This window comes from Sinocyclocheilus rhinocerous, unplaced genomic scaffold, assembly GCF_001515625.1.
Source record: "Sinocyclocheilus rhinocerous isolate Xijiao unplaced genomic scaffold, SAMN03320098_v1.1 scaffold1166, whole genome shotgun sequence".
Classification (NCBI taxonomy): domain Eukaryota; kingdom Metazoa; phylum Chordata; class Actinopteri; order Cypriniformes; family Cyprinidae; genus Sinocyclocheilus; species Sinocyclocheilus rhinocerous.
In genome coordinates this window covers 871,560-890,588 of record NW_015646356.1, presented here as the reverse complement: position 1 = coordinate 890,588, position 19,029 = coordinate 871,560, and the positions used below count along the sequence as shown (strand labels likewise).

The window sequence follows — 19,029 nt, the reverse complement described above, 5'->3', positions numbered from 1 at the left end:
GCTCGTGTGTGTGAGACGCGGGAGCTGATGGCAGGGGGCGGTGGATATTTGTGGCGGTCAATGTGGATATTGTGGATGAGTTCTGCTGTGTCATCACGTTCTATTAGTTCTACAGCTTCAGTTTCGGAACTTTCACGCTTAGTAACACATACAGCTGTGTCCTCACCACAGTGCAACAGTGAAAAGGGACCCCTCTCAAATAGTGTCGCGTTCCAAACGTTGTTTAATAGCCTGGGATTACAAAGATTTGTATTTGAAAGAAAACCAGTTCGAAGGGAGCATAATTTGCTTTTGACATACACCGGTATTGTGGTATTTTAAAAATTCATATCATAACAAAAATAAACACCGGTATTCAGTATGAACCGGTATACCGCACAGCACTAGTTTCTACATTACAAATCTGTTATCAAATGTGACTGTGATGAAGTAATGTTACAAAAAAACATTTTGTATGTTGATTCAGAGTTGGCATCATCTGAATGTCCTTGCAGGGGTAAAAATCTAAATATGGCTGTAAAGACTACAACAACAGCAACAACAAAAAAAGTGATGTAATCATACTTCGGTGTTTGCACTTTTCCACAAAGATCACACCAATAGGAAGTTCAAAAGAAGCGTTTTCTCGAATTACACAACGATAGTTGAAACTGCATTAAGAGAAATTATTTTATGATAATGATAACTAATCCAGTAGACTGTCCCAGACAATGGTCTCATCTGCTGCAAGTGTGCAGTATAGTATAGGCTCCATGATCCACCATTGCCATAAAAAACAAAATGGTCTATTGGAGTGAATGGAGATGACACAACTCTCTCTCACTCAATGGCCCTGGTTTCTAGGTGGTTGCTGGGGTGTTGCTCATTTGTTGCTTTGGTGCTTTTCTGGTTGCTAAGCTATTTTGGGTGGCAGTTGCAAGCCTGTTGCTGCTTGGGTGTTACTGTATGTTGCTAGACAGTTGCTAAGGCATTATGGGTGGTTGTTAGGACATTACCAAATAATTGCTAAGGTGTTTTGAGTGTTTGCTAGGATGTGGTTATTAGATAGATAGATAGATAGATAGATAGATAGATAGATGGATGGATGGACGGATTGAAGGATGGATGGATGGATAGATAGATATGTAAATTGTAAAAATAAGTTATATATAAAACTAGTGGAAAAAAATAAAACCTTTCTGTTTGTCTCTCTTTTTTGCTTTCTATCAGCATCATGACCCTATTGACGGCTATGACAATGTACTAAAATACCTCAACACTGTTTTCACTGTTATTTTCACTGTGGAATGTGTTCTCAAGATCCTGGCATTTGGTATTATGGTAAGTAAACACTGGAAATATGATAACTCTTTCTTTCTTTCTTTCTTTCTATATATATATATTTATATACACTGTACATATACAGTATATACTGTATATATACAATGAAATGCATTTCTAGCATTCATTATTACTTTTATATCTTTCAGAATTATTTCAGAGACACATGGAATATATTTGACTTCATCACAGTTCTAGGAAGCATCACTGAAATTGTGGTTGACAAAGTCCACACAGCAAAAGTGAGAAATCAATCAGCCTCATATACAGTATGTGTTCTTTGTGGGCAGTAGTCATATGCATGAGCAATTACATACGTATTCTAATTGCTTTTTAGCCAGTATTTATTTGCACGAGCAAGCTCCTTTGTGCAGGAGATTGTGATTGCTATGTGCTCAGTATTTATTTCAACAAGCAGTGACCTTTGAATTCAGATTGGGTTGTGTCCAGTATTTATTTGCATAAACAATCACCTCTGTGTTCTGATTGGTTTGCAGAGTTTTAATATGGGCTTCCTGAAGTTATTCCGGGCAGCTCGGCTGATTAAACTTCTGCGTCAGGGCTACACCATCCGTATTCTGCTTTGGACTTTTGTCCAGTCTTTCAAGGTCAGGCATGGCTTTTACTGCAGTAGCACTACATTGAAATGCCTTAGGCCCCAATCAGACAGAATGTGTTTTTTACAGTGAGAGGCACCTTTTTTTAATTGTTTTCTATAGGCAGTGAGCATTATGTGCGCTTTTTATGCGCCCCGGGCGCCTCGCGATTTAGCCGCCAGCTGCGCCTCACGTTTTTGTAGGAGTGCTCGGAGCTCCTGAAATTGAAAAAAAGCGACTCTAAGCAGAAAAGCGCCCGGTGTCATTCTCGTTTTTTTTTTTTTGTTTTTTTTTTAATGTCCAACGCCTTCCATTGTGGTGACGAAAGTTTACAGTTGCTTGAGAAGTCCGGAGACTGCAATGATGGAAGAGAAACTTGTGGTGGCTGTCGCAGGGCTGTATTATTTTTTTTTAAGTTTCTGCTAATATGACAGTTTACTTAACAGCAAACCAAAGATTTTAGAGCACTCGTGCTAATCCTTGATTAGACTGACAGGACAGCTGATTCCGTAGTTTCCTGGCAACATAAAAATAAACGCAGCGCACTGCTCTTTTCATAAATTAAAAAAAATCAACCAAAAAAAGGCAGTGTGGTGCGCCTCGTGTTTTCAAACCTGAAAAATGCGTTCTGTCTGATCGGGGCCTTATTCTTCTTTTTTAACTTCTAAAAACTCTATTTGCTTTTATTTTAACCAAAGATGCCTATTATAGAATATTTTCTTTTAGAGAATAGATTCAGAGTTCTGCTGTTCTGCAGTTTCATAAAAGCCACTCAAAGTTTTGCACTGTATTGTTTTTTTTGTTTTGTTTTTTTTACAAAATGTTACTTCCACTTTAAACCATTAAACCTTTGTTTTGTAGATAATTTCAACTTTAATTTGCTTTGTGTTTTTTGTAAGCTTTGAACTTTTGTTCTTGCTATTCAGTAACTACCAGCAGTTATGTAATTGTAATATTTGCACATTATTGAATAATGATGGGTCTTTATCAAGCATCTGGGTTGCATAGTTTATTAATGGAAATAGTTGTTCTACCTAAAACTTTAACACAATATTTTTGAACTGCTTTGCAAGCACAGGTATTCTCATCAGGAAATGTAAATAAATATAATTTAATATAAATGTTTGAGTTTAGTGTTTAACATGAGATTCGTCTTGCAGGCTCTACCATATGTCTGTCTGCTAATCGCCATGCTGTTTTTCATCTATGCCATCATTGGCATGCAGGTAAAGGTTGTCTTTGTCCCCAGACTGTCCATTTTTATATTCTTCTCTCTGTCTCTTCCTTTGTTTTTTTTCCCACCTTTTTTTATTACTTTAACTCGTTAAGCCTGAAAATGTGACGGACACCTTTTATGTGTTTGTAATTTCACTAAAGGTATTCGGCAACATCAAGCTAAATCCAAAAAGCCATATCAACGAACACAATAACTTTAAGACATTTTTTGGTGCACTCATGCTGTTGTTTAGGTAAGATTAACTTCTTTTTTTGTTGTAAAAAATGGGTGCTACATTTTATGGCATGTTAATTATTTTACTAGGAAGCTAATACAATGAAGCAGTCCACCCTTTGGGGATGAATAAATGTGACTTAATTAATGATATACATATGTGTGTGTGTGTGTGTGTGTGTGTGTGTGTGTGTGTTTAGGAGTGCAACAGGTGAGTCATGGCAGGAAATCATGTTATCGTGTTTAGGAGAGAAGGAATGTGAAAAAGATGAGTCTCTCAACAACTCAACAACAAATGAGAAAAAAGATTGTGGTACCGAGTTTGCATACTTCTACTTTGTCTCCTTCATCTTCTTCAGTTCTTTTCTGGTGAGATGCAATTCATTTTAATGACACAAATACTCAGCGTTACAAACCTGTACACTCAGAACCTATTCACACCAAATCCATTTTTTTGGCACATAAAATATATATGGTGAGATTTTAAAATGAAAAAAAAAAAAACATTCAAAAATTTTGATTAAAATGAAACTAGCATCATTGAAAACATGAATATCCACCACTGCTTAACACTCTGAAGCTCACTCTGAATACCTTTCTGCTTTCTGTCTATTTCGCTGTCTCTATTTTCACATCTCTAACGCTCTTTTAGATGCTAAATCTGTTTGTGGCCGTGATTATGGATAATTTTGAGTACCTGACACGTGACTCGTCCATTCTGGGTCCTCACCACTTGGATGAGTTTGTACGGATCTGGGGAGAGTATGACCGTGCAGCATGGTGAGAGATACAGCATTCCACTCCTTTCAGTTGATCACATGCATCACAGATGTCAAAAAAGATTTATTTTCTCATTCTGCAACATAATATTTCATTGATTATAAGGTATTTATAAATACATACAATTGTTTATTTACAATTTTTTTTAAACGTATGCCTAATGAATGTCATATTTAAATAAAATTTTCAGGGAAATTTGCTTTGTCATTAATGTTTCTGTTTCTTTCTTTACACTAATTTGTAACCTTACAGGATTATTTAAAGGGGTCATATCATGAGGAATTTTCACATGTTCTTTGGTCTTTTGAGATTAAAGAGTTAATCACACTAAGAAAGCAAACTCTTGCTGAATTTGGACCTCATTTACTGACACTAACCTGCAGAAAATGGTTGTCTGAGCATTTATTTTGAAAATTACAGCTGCAAAATTACAGCAGTTTGATTCTACAATTCAGAGAAAGGGTGTAAAATGGAATAGCTGTATCATGATGGTTTTTGGTTTAATGTATGGTATGACCCCTTTAAAATGTATTTCATGAAAAATAACCACTCCTACTACATTTATCTCGAAGTTGTCTAATTTACTGTTAACGGCCAGTATTTCCTTCTCCAGTGGAAAACTACACTATAAGGAGATGTACAAAGTAGTACGCACAATATCACCTCCACTGGGCTTTGGAAAGAATTGTCCCTACAGGGTGGCATGCAAGGTTTGGCTCACCCACAAAAAAACTACCCCTCTGCCTCTCTCTCCTCCTCTCCTTTTATCATTCCCCACTCCTTCTCTAGATAACACCCCTCACCCCCTTCTCGTTTCCGTGATCTACTCCAGTGCTACTTTCCACCGGGTCAAAGACTGGCAGAGACAAGAGCTCAGCGCACAGAGAGACAACTCATCCCTTTGGCCCGTGTCCCTCTCCTGAAGTGTGAATAACTGCTGCAGTTAATAACACTGAGAGCCATCCATCAGTGAACTCCATTAGATAATATCTAACACTGCCAATGGATGTCAGTAGGGATTCAGTCTCTCTGTGTCTGAATTGGATTTGGGGCTTTTATTGACCATTATTGCATAAATGTGGGTTTTAGGTTAGAGGAGGGCAGACTCCTCATGTTCGCCATTGCCTCACCTGTTTGTAAATCAAGAGAACATTATGTTCATCTCTCCCCTGACCTACATTAACTTGACTTTATAAATTAACTTTAATTAATAAAATAATATTAAAATTAATTTTTAAAGGGGAAATATTTGCTTTTTGGCTGTTTTTACCTTATGAGGGCACATTTTAAACTTTTTTTATTATAAAAAACATGCATGTTACCATTTTATATTTTGTATTAGAATTAAATAATTTATATATTTAATCTTAACACATTATATAAAACAATTATATATTTTATATTATATTTATATATTACATTTAATCACACACACACACACACATATAGTATTTGTATTTTTATATTTCACTATATTTTTTTTGATTATTTTTTATATGTGTGTATTATATTTAATAAATATTATTTATACGCACATACACATACATAAAAAAAATTAGATTTTCAACAAGTCTTTAATTTTTTTTTTTTTTTTTGCTGCCATTTTTAACCAGAGCCCTTGTTAATTTCTGACTCTAAGCACAATGCTCCTTGTGTGTTAATTTATTATAATAGCAGTGCTTCCTTTTATAATACAGCCAGTCAAATCCTCAGATCCACCTGCTTGACTCATCAGATCTTTGGCTGTTTTAATATTTTCTCTCCTTTAGCCTCTTCTATGCCGGCATTGCATAGAAAGTCCTCCACCTGACCTCACCTCTATGTTTAATCAGTTTCCCTTTTTGACAGTTTTTCTTTTCTTAAGTATGAAACACATTAAAATGACCTTCCCTTTCCTGTCTCTTCCTTCTCCCTCTATCTTTTCTGTTGTTTCCTTTTTCCTCTACGCCAATCTTCCTCTCCTCCCTCGTTCCTTGGGAATGCCCAATTCTTCCTCCTCCTCCTCTTCTTCATCACATTGCCCCTGGTGACTGCCCCCTCCTAGCGGCCGTATTCATTACACTGATATGTACGAGATGCTGACCTGCATGTCGCCACCGCTTGGCCTGGGCAAGAAATGCCCCTCCAAAGTGGCGTATAAGGTAGTCTGCAGTATTACAATTTGAATGAAGTCTGCTTGGTTTCAAGAGGCTCAAGCTCGGGGCCGTAGTTATAGTGTCCTGAAGATGTATTTGGACACTTTAAACTAAAAGAATATGAATTCTGTATCTTTGCATTATGTAAAAGCATATTGAACCAAGTGAGAATGATTTGTGAAACACAAGTTAGCTAAAAGTTTGCACTTGGTTTAATTTTTTCTAATGCAGTGACAACTTAAGGGTTTTAGGACCATTGTATGTCAAATAATTACAATACATATAGTTATATTATAATTTGTAGAAGATCAGTGATGTTATTCTTTGTCATTGTCTTTTAATCATCCTACCGTGAAGTCCCTGTACATCCACCAATGATACTTTATTTGAATATGTCACTTTAACGTCTTCAAAACACTGTCATTACCCTGACATTTATTCCAGTGTTAAAGACATATTGCAAAGGGCATATTCATAAAGTGTGATCCTTTTACAATTTCAATGCATAAATCTCTAATCTGTCTCTATCCAGTATATGTGTTTCAACTGTGTGCATGAATGTCTGATGTTGTGACGTCGTCTTAGTGTTAACTGTAGAAGTTAAAAGACAACTAAACCTAGATGACTATTAAATCACTATTTTAAAAACATGCTCACTCCCAAGCTTTGCAATACTTGTGTTTCAATTGTCTTCTGTCCTTATGGTGACTATCTCTCAGCGGTTGGTTCTGATGAACATGCCAGTGGATGAAGACATGTCCGTCCACTTCACCTCCACTCTTATGGCCCTGATACGCACCGCGCTGGACATTAAAATCGCTCGAGGTTGCCACTACTGCTAATTTTCAGTTTTGTAAAGATCAAACATCCTGTGATTTGTCTTTTTTTCCACAGTAATATTAGTTAAATGGTCTTTGTGTATCAGGGGGTGAGGACAGGGGTCAGATGGACATAGAATTGCAGAAGGAAATCAGTGTCATCTGGCCACACCTCTCCCAGAAATCTCTTGATCTGCTTGTACCCATCCACAAAGGTGAGAGATCTGAGTGAGAATTTTTTTATATATATATATTTTCTTAAAGATTTAACAGCATTTTATTTACATTTTCTGAGTATAATTCACCTTGAACTTGACAGTTTAGCTTGTTGCGCCATTATTGGCCACTAGGGGCGCCCACTAACTCCACAGAAAGTGAGTGTAATTTGCAGCCGGCATAGAAATCTTAGTTTTCCACAACAAACAAATCTTTCTTCCAGCCAGTGACATGACCATTGGGAAGATTTATGCAGCCATGATGATCATGGACTACTACAAGCAGAACAAAGCTAAGAAGCTCCGGCAACAGCTTGAGGAACAGGTAAAGATGTCTTTTACTTTCTACAGCACTAGAACTTCAGAGCTAAAGACTTTTCATGCCTATTCAATCTGCTTGCAACATTGACATTGCCAATGCCATATATCTAACTGTATAGAATGCTGTTCATTTTACTAAAGAAGACGCATAACAAAAAAACTTTTATATCTCAATTTGAAGTGTAAACTTCCTAAAGTTGAAAAAGATGTACTGTTTTTTGGGGTACTGGATCACTGTGTTGTTGGAAAGATTGTGCTGACCATCTAATGTTGTCTTGCAGAAACATGCACCGATGTTCCAACGCATGGATGCATCTTCACTGCCACAGGACATTCTCTGCAGTGCCAAAGCTCTGCCATTCCTGTCCCACAGTGCAGGATCTGCCCTGTAATTAGACATGTTGTGTGTGTGTGTGTGTGTGTGTGTGTGTGTACTTACAGTACATTCACCCTGTATCTGTCTGAACCAGCCTTATTTTAGTATCATTGATATACTAATATCGTTTTTAAGATTTTGAATTTTCCGTTTTCATTTTATTTTTAATTAAGTAATTTTTTGTTGTTTTTGTAATTTGTATTATTATTTTTTATATGTTATATATTAATATATAGTTCTATAATTGAGTTTTAGTTTATTTTAGTTTGTTGTTTTAGTACTTCAGCTTAAATTAAATTCAAATGAGAAATGTTGCTTTGGCAACTAGCTGAAATATATTTCAGTTGATGTATATTTTAAGTAGTGAAAATGTTTTGTCATGGTTTTAGTTTTAGCTTATAGGGTTAGGGTTAATAATAACCCTGGTCTGCTCCTGTATATACACTGTATATACACAATACAGTGCAGTATTTTAAAGCATTAGAGACACAATCACAATTTTTGTAATAAAGATTAAAATGTTATATATACTTTTACATAATATACAATTTACCTATCGGTTACATGTTATGCTATATAATAAAAAAATATATAGTTTTTTTTATGCATCAAATGTTTATATCCCCCTTCTTAAAATGATCGTTTTGACCTGTCCCAGCTTGGGTCAGCTTGAGGTCTTGATCTTTTTAATTATATTCAATCACAATGTCGCAAACATTTGAAATGAATTGTGCTAAAAATCTTATTTCTGATCGCCAAAAACAATGTTTGGACCCACAGTTTGCAACCTATTTGCGGTACAAGCCAACATGAACATAGCTGACAAGTTTCTCTGTTGTTTCCTCAGGAGTAGAGGTGGGTTTGTGGCACTGAGTCCCATCTCCCCTCAAGATCTCTTCATGCAGCCCTTGGCCCAAGACAGCATGGAAGAGAGGGATGAATACCAACACCAGTATCACCTTCAGAGTATGGTAGGAGAAACTAAATACACAAAAAAAACATCTCACCTTGACATGTCTTGCATGATGTGTTTTATTCATTATTTTATACATGTGCATGAAATACCTGATGGCTACTTTGTTACTGAAACAACATTCAAATTCACAATCTATTTAAAATTCTGAAACTGTATGTGAATTCAGGCTCATTCTCAGTCAATTCCCTAGCGATTTATGAATAATTCAGTTTGGAAAACTGATACAAATGGTAACAGGGTCTGAATACCACACAGCCAGACACTGATCAATTTGTAAAAGTTTTAGGAATAGAAAAGTGAAACAAACTTTTCAGAGTCTTAATTTTGAGATATGATTTGCAAAGCACAGACTGTAATTGGCATTGATATTTAATCTATCAGAAAGTCATCTGCATGGAAATCACCTCCCTGATTCACAATCCTGCATTATGCTTCTACTTTTCCTAACTCATTTTCTTTTCACATTTGCAGCTTTATTGTCATCCCTTTATTATTTGCCTTCTGGCCTTGTAAAGGGAGAGATTTTAGAGAGCTGTTTTTTTTTTTAATTTGGAAGGGTGTATTGATGTGGTTTCTCAAGGTTAGACTGCCAGGTCCAGATAACTTCCAGCACTTATATAACCAGTGAGCAGTTATACACAAGCTTAGATGTGTTTCTGTGCTCTTATCTGTACTTTTATTTTCTACCCCTCCTGGTAGCTTTTTCTTTGCCTCTCTGCCATGAACTGTGATGTAACTCTCTGCCATGAACTGTGATGTAACACTAGATGTCTTATGGGATTTTAAGTTGGTTTATGCTTGGAACTCTTTTGTGCAAGAGCGCTTGTGTGTATGCACAATATGTGTGGCTTCTGCTTTGAAACTTTCTACACCCCCTTTGAGTTGCTTATACGTATTGGCTCTATGTTGTGCTTATGGTGCTTCCCTCTTGCCACTTTACTTTTCCTCTATGACATTTTTGGATATAAGCTTATCTTTTCTTATCTTTAAATAAATACTTGCTCCTAAAAAGGAGTATAAGATTAGCCAGGTTATTTTGACTTTAGTACATAACCTTGCATTTTTATTCTATGTCCACTCCTAACAATGCGATGATATTTGAGGCCTGTTCACACCAAGAACGTCAATGATAACTAAGTTATAAAAATCATTCTAAATTGAGGAGAATAGCAAAGTTCACACCACAACTATAACGATATAGGAAAACAATATTGTTGGGATCAATTTCAGAATAGTTTTTACAGCTGATGAACAATAAAACACTGAAAGACTTTATTTGAATTTAGGGCTTGCGCATTAAAATAGCAGAAGACATCGCGGAGAAGTTCTACAGAGCAAACAGAGTAACATGAAAACATAAAACTACCTCATGTATACAGCACTAGTTTCGACAACATTGTCTTGCCTCCTTTGGCGTTGCACTATTCCGCTACATTGACTGCATTAGCTAAATTCAATGTTAAATCAAATAGATTACACTAGCCAGCCCTCTACGAACACTTTGGCAATTGAATCGCCATTGGCTAGTAAATTTTTTTGTTTACTCGCCAGACTGATAAATATATACATACACATATACATATATACACACACATACACATACATACACAGACACAACTTAGCCTCCAACTCACACACTGGCGAGTAAAATCTGAGAATTTATTAGCAATTGGCTAATATTAGACATCATTTAGTCGCCAGAGTGAAGATTTAGTCGCATATGCGAGTGATTTACTCGCAATGTAGAGGGTTGCTAGCTAGATTTACTGATATGCTCAAAACAAGGCATGCTGAAGACATCTGCTGGTTAAAGCCGTGTAAATGCATTAATGCATAAATTTGTCTTCAAACGCGAAACTCTATTAGCAGAGTGACGGATTCTCTTAACTCTTTCGTCTTTATCTCATGTAGGATATCAGTTTCAGTGTCTTTGCAAAACGTTTTGGTGTCTTTGCAAAACGTAAAACAACAGCAGGTCACTTACATCGTTGTACGTTCATTTTAAAACTGGAGTGTGTACGTTAAGCTTAAAAAAAAATGCTGGTGTGAACGCAAATATAGTTATCGTTATAGCTATTGTTATCGCTTTTGGTGTGAATGGGACTTTAGAGCTACTAAGTGTTGTGGACTGAATGTCTTTCCCTCCTCCCCGGTTTTTCTCTTTCTAACTGCGTAGGTGCCCGAGCACAAAGAATTTAGCAGTCCGCTGTGCCCCACTAGCATGCAGGTCGATCCTCTGCAAGTGCCAGGGAGAGGCGTCTCTATCCGAGCCTCTTCCATGCCTCGCCTGGCGATAGAGCCACAGGTACTACCTGTGTTCGCATAGCCTAGCGATAACTAGCTGCTCTGTCTAAATCTGCTCTGTGGTTAGCGTCAGCGTTGCAGTTGATCCCAAAGAGAGAATGGAAGCAGTGAATAGAAAGGTGTAGTTTGTGATTTGGTGGGAATGTAATGTGTAACCCTGCTGGAAATTCAAACTAAAACCAGCTTCTGATTTGATTTGGTAACATGTTTATGTAGCAAAACCTCTGAGAATATTAATATGGAATCATAGTGTTTAAAATATGAATTCTGAAAATATTCTAGTTATATAAATATATTTGATTATTTAGTTTTGATCATCTATATAAATATAAAAGTAATATAATATTGATATATTATTAGTGTATAAAATAATTATTAATATTATATATGATTTAATTTTTAAAACTGGTGGACCACCTTATTTAATTTAGTAGGGACCTATGGTGTAACCAGCTACCAGAAACAAACCATCTTAACCAGCTTGACCAACCTGTTTTTTCCAGCAGGGAATGTAAGGAGGTGGTGGTTGCCTTTGTTAGAGCTCAGTTCAGAAACTTTTTTATACAGAAACTCATTTCATTTACATTGTTTAATGTCACTATGTACGGTTTCAAAGAGAGAGAATGTGTAAATCTTACAGCATAACATGAATTTGTTTAATTTTTGTCTCTGTGTTTGTGTTCTGTTTGTTGATGCATGTGTGCTCTTGGGGTTTGTGTGTGTGTTTTGTTTGTTCTCTATGTGTTTTTGTATTTTGTGCATGTACAGCAGGTATCTTCAGAGAGCAAACTGATGAAGCGCTCGTTCTCCACGATCGGTGATCAGTGTGTGAATGGTGACTGGCAGGAAGAGTTCTCGCTGGAGAGGGTGAGCCCAGACAGACTGGAAAGACCCAGGCAAAGAAGCTTCAGAGGTCAGTTTGCAGTAGGGATGTCAAAAGCACTGGTACTTTGGTACCAAGTCAATACTAATATTGAAAAACATAATTAAATCCCGGTCTTGGGGGTCTCTCCCTTATTTAACGCACCTGATTCAGATCATCAGCTCATCCGCTCATCAGTTGAGAGCTCAATAAATTGAGTGTATCAGATAAGAGAGACATACAAAATGTGCAGACTGCTGGGTCCCCAGGACCAGGATTGATATCGGACATGTGTATGTGCTTTATGAAGATGCCCAGGCTATGGCCACATTTATGTGTATTTTTGTGTCTGCACTTGTCTTAACATTTGCTTGTGCTTGTGCATTTGCAGCTGTCAGGTCAAGCCTGCGGGAGCCAGTGGACAAAGAGAGAGGACGGTCTAAAGAGCGAAGACACCTGCTGTCTCCAGATGTGTCTCGCTGCAACTCAGAGGAAAGGAGTCAGTCCCAGGAGAGACGCCACTCTCGATCGCCCAGTGAGGGCAGGAAGCACACGACCCTCAGACAGGTGAGGACACAAACACATGTGCACACCCTCTGACCTGGCAGAATATTTAGTGTTTGCTATGGAAAGGAAATGCTAAGGGTTTGTAATCTGAACAAACCCTTAATCCTGAGTATTGCACTTTTTCATGTGCCATTTGTGCTACGGGTATTATCATAAAATCACGGTGTTAATTTAATAGAAGTGAGCCATTAGTTCTTTAAGTGATTGGACTTTAAAAAATCCCACCGACTTTCAGTATCATTAAAAAGTTTAGAGATGGAAATTAATACTTTTATTCAACAAGGATTAATTAAATTGATCAAAAGTGACAGTAAAAAATATGTTACGATGTTACAAAAGATTTAAATTTCAAATAAACGCAGTTCTTTTGAACTTTTTATTTATAAAAGAATCCTGAATCCTGAAATGCATCATGATTTCCACAAAAAATATTAAGCAGCACAACTTCTTTTAACATTGATTATAATAATATATGTTCCCTGAGCACCACATCAGCAAAATAAAATTATTATGACAAATGATCATGTGACACTGAAGACTGGAGAAATTGCTGCTGAAAATTCAACTTTGTCATCAAAGAAATAAATTACATTTTACAATATATTCAAATAGAAAACAGTTATTTTAAATTGTAATAATATTTCACAATACAGTATTACTGTTTTAATATTACAAAATTTTTTTTTTATAAAATATTACTATATTTGTGATCAAATAAATGTAGCCTTGGTGAGCATAAGAAACTTCTGTCCACAACAACTTTACAAAATCTTAGAGACACCAAACTTTTGAACAGTAATGTACATAATTATGCCTTTATTTCTTCCCTCCATCATCTCATTGCTTTCTCTCTTTCTCTCTCACTATATTTACCCTTAATCATTTACCCCATCTCTTCTTATCCATATAGGGAAATAGTTCAGGCAGCCCAGTTCCTTCCACTTCTGATTCAGGGACGCCACGAGGGCGCCGTCAACTCCCACAGACACCTTCTCGGCCTCGGCCCCACATCTCCTACTCTCCATTAGTGTGCCGTGCTCAACCCACACAAGGGGAGGTTCGGGCACGGGCCCAGTCCGCAGAGGAAGGGGAGGAACCAACCGGGACGAGGCCAGGCACCGCCATGGCCCACTCCACCCCTCACCGCTACATCTCGGAGCCATACCTGCCACTGCAGGAGGACGTTAATAGTCCGAACTCAAGTGGTGTAAAGGAGACTCTCACTTTTGAGGCTGCCATGGCAACCAGCCTGGGACGCTCCAACACCATCAGCTCCGCTCCACAACTGCGTCACACCTGGCAGGTGCCTAACGGACATTTCCGTAAACGACTAGCACAAGCCACGTCGGGGACGTCAGGCTGCGAGCTTCTCAGTGACACTGATGAGGATGACCGGTGTTAGATTGACGTTCGGATTGATGCCTCTGAACTTTGTGCCTGGATCTAAGGAAAAAATATGCCTGTATGTGTTTATTTGTGTGTCTGTGAATGTAGAGTCTAATCAGAGATGTGTAATCATCTCAGAAGAACCATACTAAAGAACTGATTGTGGTGAAAGGACAGCAGCAAACATGTTGAAATGATCAACAGTCCAAGCATGAACACACTGAGGTTGAAGATCGGGTTTGTGCCCTTACACTTTCTCTGAACCCGCACATGGATGAAGCGCTGGCTAATGCAGATGCATCCAAAAGCATCATCAGGATTTGGGTCTTGCCTGAACGCACTCAGGTTTCCAAACCTGCCTCCACATATTGAGATGTCCCATCAGCAGAAAATCTGTATACTGCTAATAAGGACAGTGTGTTCAGACACAGCATTTACATGGACCTTTCCTGGCATGGTATACAGCAGTGTACATGTGGATGCCACTTGTTTATGATTTTCAGAGGCTGATGGGCAGATGACAGATGCGTAACGGGGGCTTTGACATCCTGATTGTTCTGCTACCTGTGTCGGAGGTTTATTTAGGAGGTACGCACAAGCATACACTCCAATACTCACACTCAGAATGCAGGCAGTGATGTTCAGTCGGTCTATGACGAGAGGTAAATACCCCTTTAACTACATATCGTAATAATGACTGACATTCCGTGAAGGTAACAGGAATGTGAAGGGCCTGATAAATAGTGTATGACGTTAATGCAAGTGGATCCAGGTGACGTCCTGGCCTTTAACAGTGGAGTCTATATGGAGGACTCATGTATCGTATGTAAATATTATAAATCCAGGCAGTATATGTACTGAGAAGTTTCCAAGCCATGTTTTCTGTAAAGAATATAAATACAAATGACCAATCCCTGTCCTTACTATTTGTAATGCAATCCATTTGAAATGGTTCACATACACCGTGTTATGTTTGATTAGACTTATCTCATTCTTTTCTAGCTGATTATTCTTGACCCTTAAGAAAATTTCTAAAGTTTCTCTTGGGGTGAATCTCACAAAGACTGTCAGGGTCATTATTTCACCACAAAGCCAAAAGGAAAAATAAACTATTATATTTTGCGAAAAGAAAATGAAGAATCCAATATGCAAGCAACCATTATGAATTTTTGCATTGCTACATAGAATTTTTTACTTGTGTAGTAAATACAATACAAAAGTACAATGGGTTGCGAACATTATATCAAAATGCAAAAAAAAAAAGGATATTTACTGTAGTTGTGAAGTATGAATACAGGAGAGTCTTATGAGAATCTTGTGATAATAAAAAATTCTGGATGCATTGCAATCATGAGAATTTGGGGGAAATAATGTCCTTAAAATAATGTCACAATGCAAATAATCTTAATGGTACACAAATAGGGATCCTTGCTTCCTATGCAAATTATAATTTCAAAGCAACAACAACAAAAAGGGTAAGATATGACCTGTACATGTTTAACTGTGATTCACCCCTCTAGCTCTATTAAAATAATGGGAAAGCAATTACAGTGAGTGTTTGTTGCCTTCGGGTTCATTTGTAATGTTTATTGTGAATTTCCGTTTATAGTTCGGCATAGAAACTGAATGAGTCTTGTAGTTTAAATTGATGAGAAGCATCACCTCCTTCTTACGTGCTAGGCCTAGCAGAAAAGCTGCTCTTGCGAATGCATTTGCAAAATTCAAAATGTACGTTTAGCCTGAATATGGTGAGCTGGGACTGAAAAGTAGCTGTAGGAAATGGGCGTAAGGTGTAATATTAGCCTTTTGAGTATTGTAGCAGAAGTATGGAACCAGTGTTATTGGTCACCCAACATGCCTCCTCAGACTGGTCTCCTCTCTCGATTCCACATAAATGATACAAAGAAACAAACAAAACAAAGATAATTACATGGCATTTTTGAATTAATAAAGATCTTTGGTTAGTTTCTGTATATTCCAGCATCTTATTATAAGCATTTTAAAATCAGTTGCCCCTCAAGAGAATTTCTGTATCATGTGTTGTGTTGTAATTTGTTTTCTTGACATGTTCCTAAATGTGAATAGAGAGTATTTGGTACTTGTTCTTCATGGCCTGCTGGGGGTCGCTGCCTTGTGAATTATATTAAATAAAAATAGATTCCCATTGCAGCAGTCTCTGCTTCCTAAATCTTATGGTTGATGTTCTGTGTGATTTGTTTTACAGTTTATACTGGATGCAATGCCATGTGTGAGTGGTTAGAGTGGATTCTCTGATCTAGCATACTGTTTTCAGTCAGCTCTGAGGGTGTTGAAAACTATTTCTTCCGTCCTGTATGGCTCTATTGGCAGTATCGTGGTTATTTATAAACTCTATTTCAAACTGTGAGATTCTCTATAGCGCTTCAGCAGTGTGTTGTTGAGGATGATTTACTGCTGCTGTCTATATTTGGCATGTCCCACTTTCCTGAAAGCCCAACCATCTGTTTTTCTATAAAAACAAAAAGTGAGAATGCCCACGAATGTGCTAAGCATGTAGCATTAGACTGTAAGGATCATTTTAGAAGCATTTCTGAGGAAAAAGATCTCTTGTGATCCCACAAGAGATGGGTAGGCAGTTAAATGGATGGTTGGATGGATGGATGAATGGATGGATTGATAGACATATAAGTGTATATGCGTAGATTAATAGATAGATAGATATATTGGTAGATTTATGGGTAGATGGATATATGAATATACATAAGTAGATAGATGGGTAGATGTTTAGACGTGGGTAGATGTATGGGTAGACACATGGGTAGATATATGGGTAGATTTGTGGGTAGATAGATATGTGGGTAGACATTGGGTAGATATATGGGTGTATATATATATGGATAGACATGTAGATGGGTAGACATGGGTAAAGAAATATATGAGTAGATTTGTGGGTATCTACATATATGGGTAGACACATGGGGAAAAAATATGGGTAGACATGGGTATATAGGTAAACATTGGATAGATATATGGGTAGAAATATGCAGATATATGGGTAGATGGGTGGATATATGGGTAGACATATGGGTAAATAGATATATGAGTAGATTTGTGGGTATATCGGTAGACATTGGATAGATATATGGGTAGATAAATGGATAGACATGGGTAGATGGGTAGATATATGGGTTGACATGGTAGATGGGATGATACATGGGTAGACCTGGGTAGATATATGGTTAGAGATATGGATAGATGAGTAGATATATAGATAGATATATGGGTAGACATGGTTACATGGGTAGATACATGCATGGGTAGATAGGACATGTGGGTAGATACAGTATATTGGATGACATGGGTAGATGGTAGATAGATGTGGGTAGATAGATCATTTTAATTTAATTTAACCCTTATGCACTGTTCGTTTAGGGTGTACACCTGTGTGAGGATGTATGTTGCCACTTAATTTCTGTGTATTTGTGTTCTGCATTATTGCTGATTTAGTGATATTATTTGACAAATTTAAAAAGAAAAATATTTATTTTATCTTTTTTTCCCATTTGTTTCGATGTGTGGTCTCCAGAGATCCCGAACATCCTGAGTGTGACTTTTTCACACTAACATGCATATGTCATTCTTTTTTTTTTTTTTTTTTTTTAAGAGGTAGCAAGTGTTGACAAAGTAATTTAGATAAAGGGAACTTTTTATTATTATTTCAGCAACCTTCATTTGGGGTCTTAAATGACCCCGAACAGCGCATAAGTGTTAGTTTTATTGTTATTGTTGTTGTTACTAATGTTTTTGCAATTTTGCAATTTACACTGTCCCTTCTTAAAGTATTTTTAATTCCTAAAAGCTCATATGATGTGGTGACTGTTCATAGATTTGCCAACCTGACATTTTCTCAAGACCTTTCAAAATGACATGAATAGTGCTGGCCTACTGCAATAGAACATAAAAACAGCTTTGAGTCTAAACTGTTACTGACTTAACTGACCCCCCTGCTCGTGGATGAAGAAAGACTCTGAGATCAGATGAAAATATTGTGCCAGGGTTTGAGAAGAGTCCATATAGACATACCACACTGACAGTTGAAGCATTCTGCCTTTCATGCTCATGGATGAGTGAAGCCAAGAACGCTATATAGAGCTGAACCTGTTCCAGGTGCTGCCAGTCTGGCTGTTACATCAGGTCAGCATATGTGAGGGAGCTGAGGCGAGACGGACCATCTGCCGCTGGTCTAAACAAATACATCCATCAGTCAAACGTTAGTTTGTATGTCACATTTTAAAATGGGACAACATCATGATCAACATGTTTCTTTATACCAAAACAAAAACCTTAAGATACTGGCAATGGAAGCAGGCTAGTTTCATACTTCACAGTCTCTTTGTGTCATCAGTCTACTCTTTGTATGATACAGTATTTATTTTTATATACAAGTATTATGTTTTAGAAATCTCTTTGATTGCAGATGAAAATTGTATTTGTTTGGATTTGACAATAAAGTTAGACTTTTCCCTCCAATACTTTCCTTTAGTGAATGTACTTGTCAGGTCTATGGTAAACCTAACATTAGTCTGTGAGCTGAAGCTAGGTGGGGAAAACATCACGCAATGTGTAGTGTTTACAACAGCAGAACTTCATGATTCATCACAGATCTAAAATGATCTTCTGTACTCGTGCAGACTGATGAAGTGCCTCTGCTATATTTAGTGAAAGGTAGTGTGTTATTTGTACTAATCAATTGCTCACAGCAGCAATATTTATGTTTTTCTGTCTGAATGTGCTTGAGTGTATGTGCATTGGGATATTTGTGGGCGCGTGAGCCCATTCGAGAGTGTGTGTGTGTGTGTGTGTGTGTGTGTTTGTGTTCCAGGTTCTCTGATGAGGTAACAGTTTATCTATGCAGAGGGGTTTGAGCGGTGCAGGTGCAGATCA

The 19,029-nt window shown here is 37.3% G+C and overlaps 1 protein-coding gene across 1 annotated transcript in view; it reads left to right on the top strand.

The window, feature by feature from the left end:
* Window positions 1-16,264, top strand: part of LOC107707593 (voltage-dependent R-type calcium channel subunit alpha-1E-like) — a 26,949-nt gene extending 10,685 nt beyond the window's left edge. The window contains exons 12-28 of the mRNA XM_016511670.1: window positions 1,210-1,320; window positions 1,470-1,562; window positions 1,818-1,928; window positions 3,077-3,142; window positions 3,294-3,385; window positions 3,567-3,735; window positions 4,019-4,146; window positions 4,760-4,856; window positions 7,001-7,106; window positions 7,207-7,314; window positions 7,539-7,639; window positions 7,917-8,023; window positions 8,859-8,982; window positions 11,164-11,292; window positions 12,063-12,204; window positions 12,545-12,720; window positions 13,631-16,264. Of these exons, the coding sequence (XP_016367156.1) occupies window positions 1,210-1,320; window positions 1,470-1,562; window positions 1,818-1,928; window positions 3,077-3,142; window positions 3,294-3,385; window positions 3,567-3,735; window positions 4,019-4,146; window positions 4,760-4,856; window positions 7,001-7,106; window positions 7,207-7,314; window positions 7,539-7,639; window positions 7,917-8,023; window positions 8,859-8,982; window positions 11,164-11,292; window positions 12,063-12,204; window positions 12,545-12,720; window positions 13,631-14,122 (2,352 nt within the window). The 3' untranslated portion in view covers window positions 14,123-16,264. The remainder of the gene's footprint in view (window positions 1-1,209; window positions 1,321-1,469; window positions 1,563-1,817; window positions 1,929-3,076; window positions 3,143-3,293; window positions 3,386-3,566; window positions 3,736-4,018; window positions 4,147-4,759; window positions 4,857-7,000; window positions 7,107-7,206; window positions 7,315-7,538; window positions 7,640-7,916; window positions 8,024-8,858; window positions 8,983-11,163; window positions 11,293-12,062; window positions 12,205-12,544; window positions 12,721-13,630) is intronic.
* The last annotated feature ends 2,765 nt before the right edge of the window (window positions 16,265-19,029 follow it).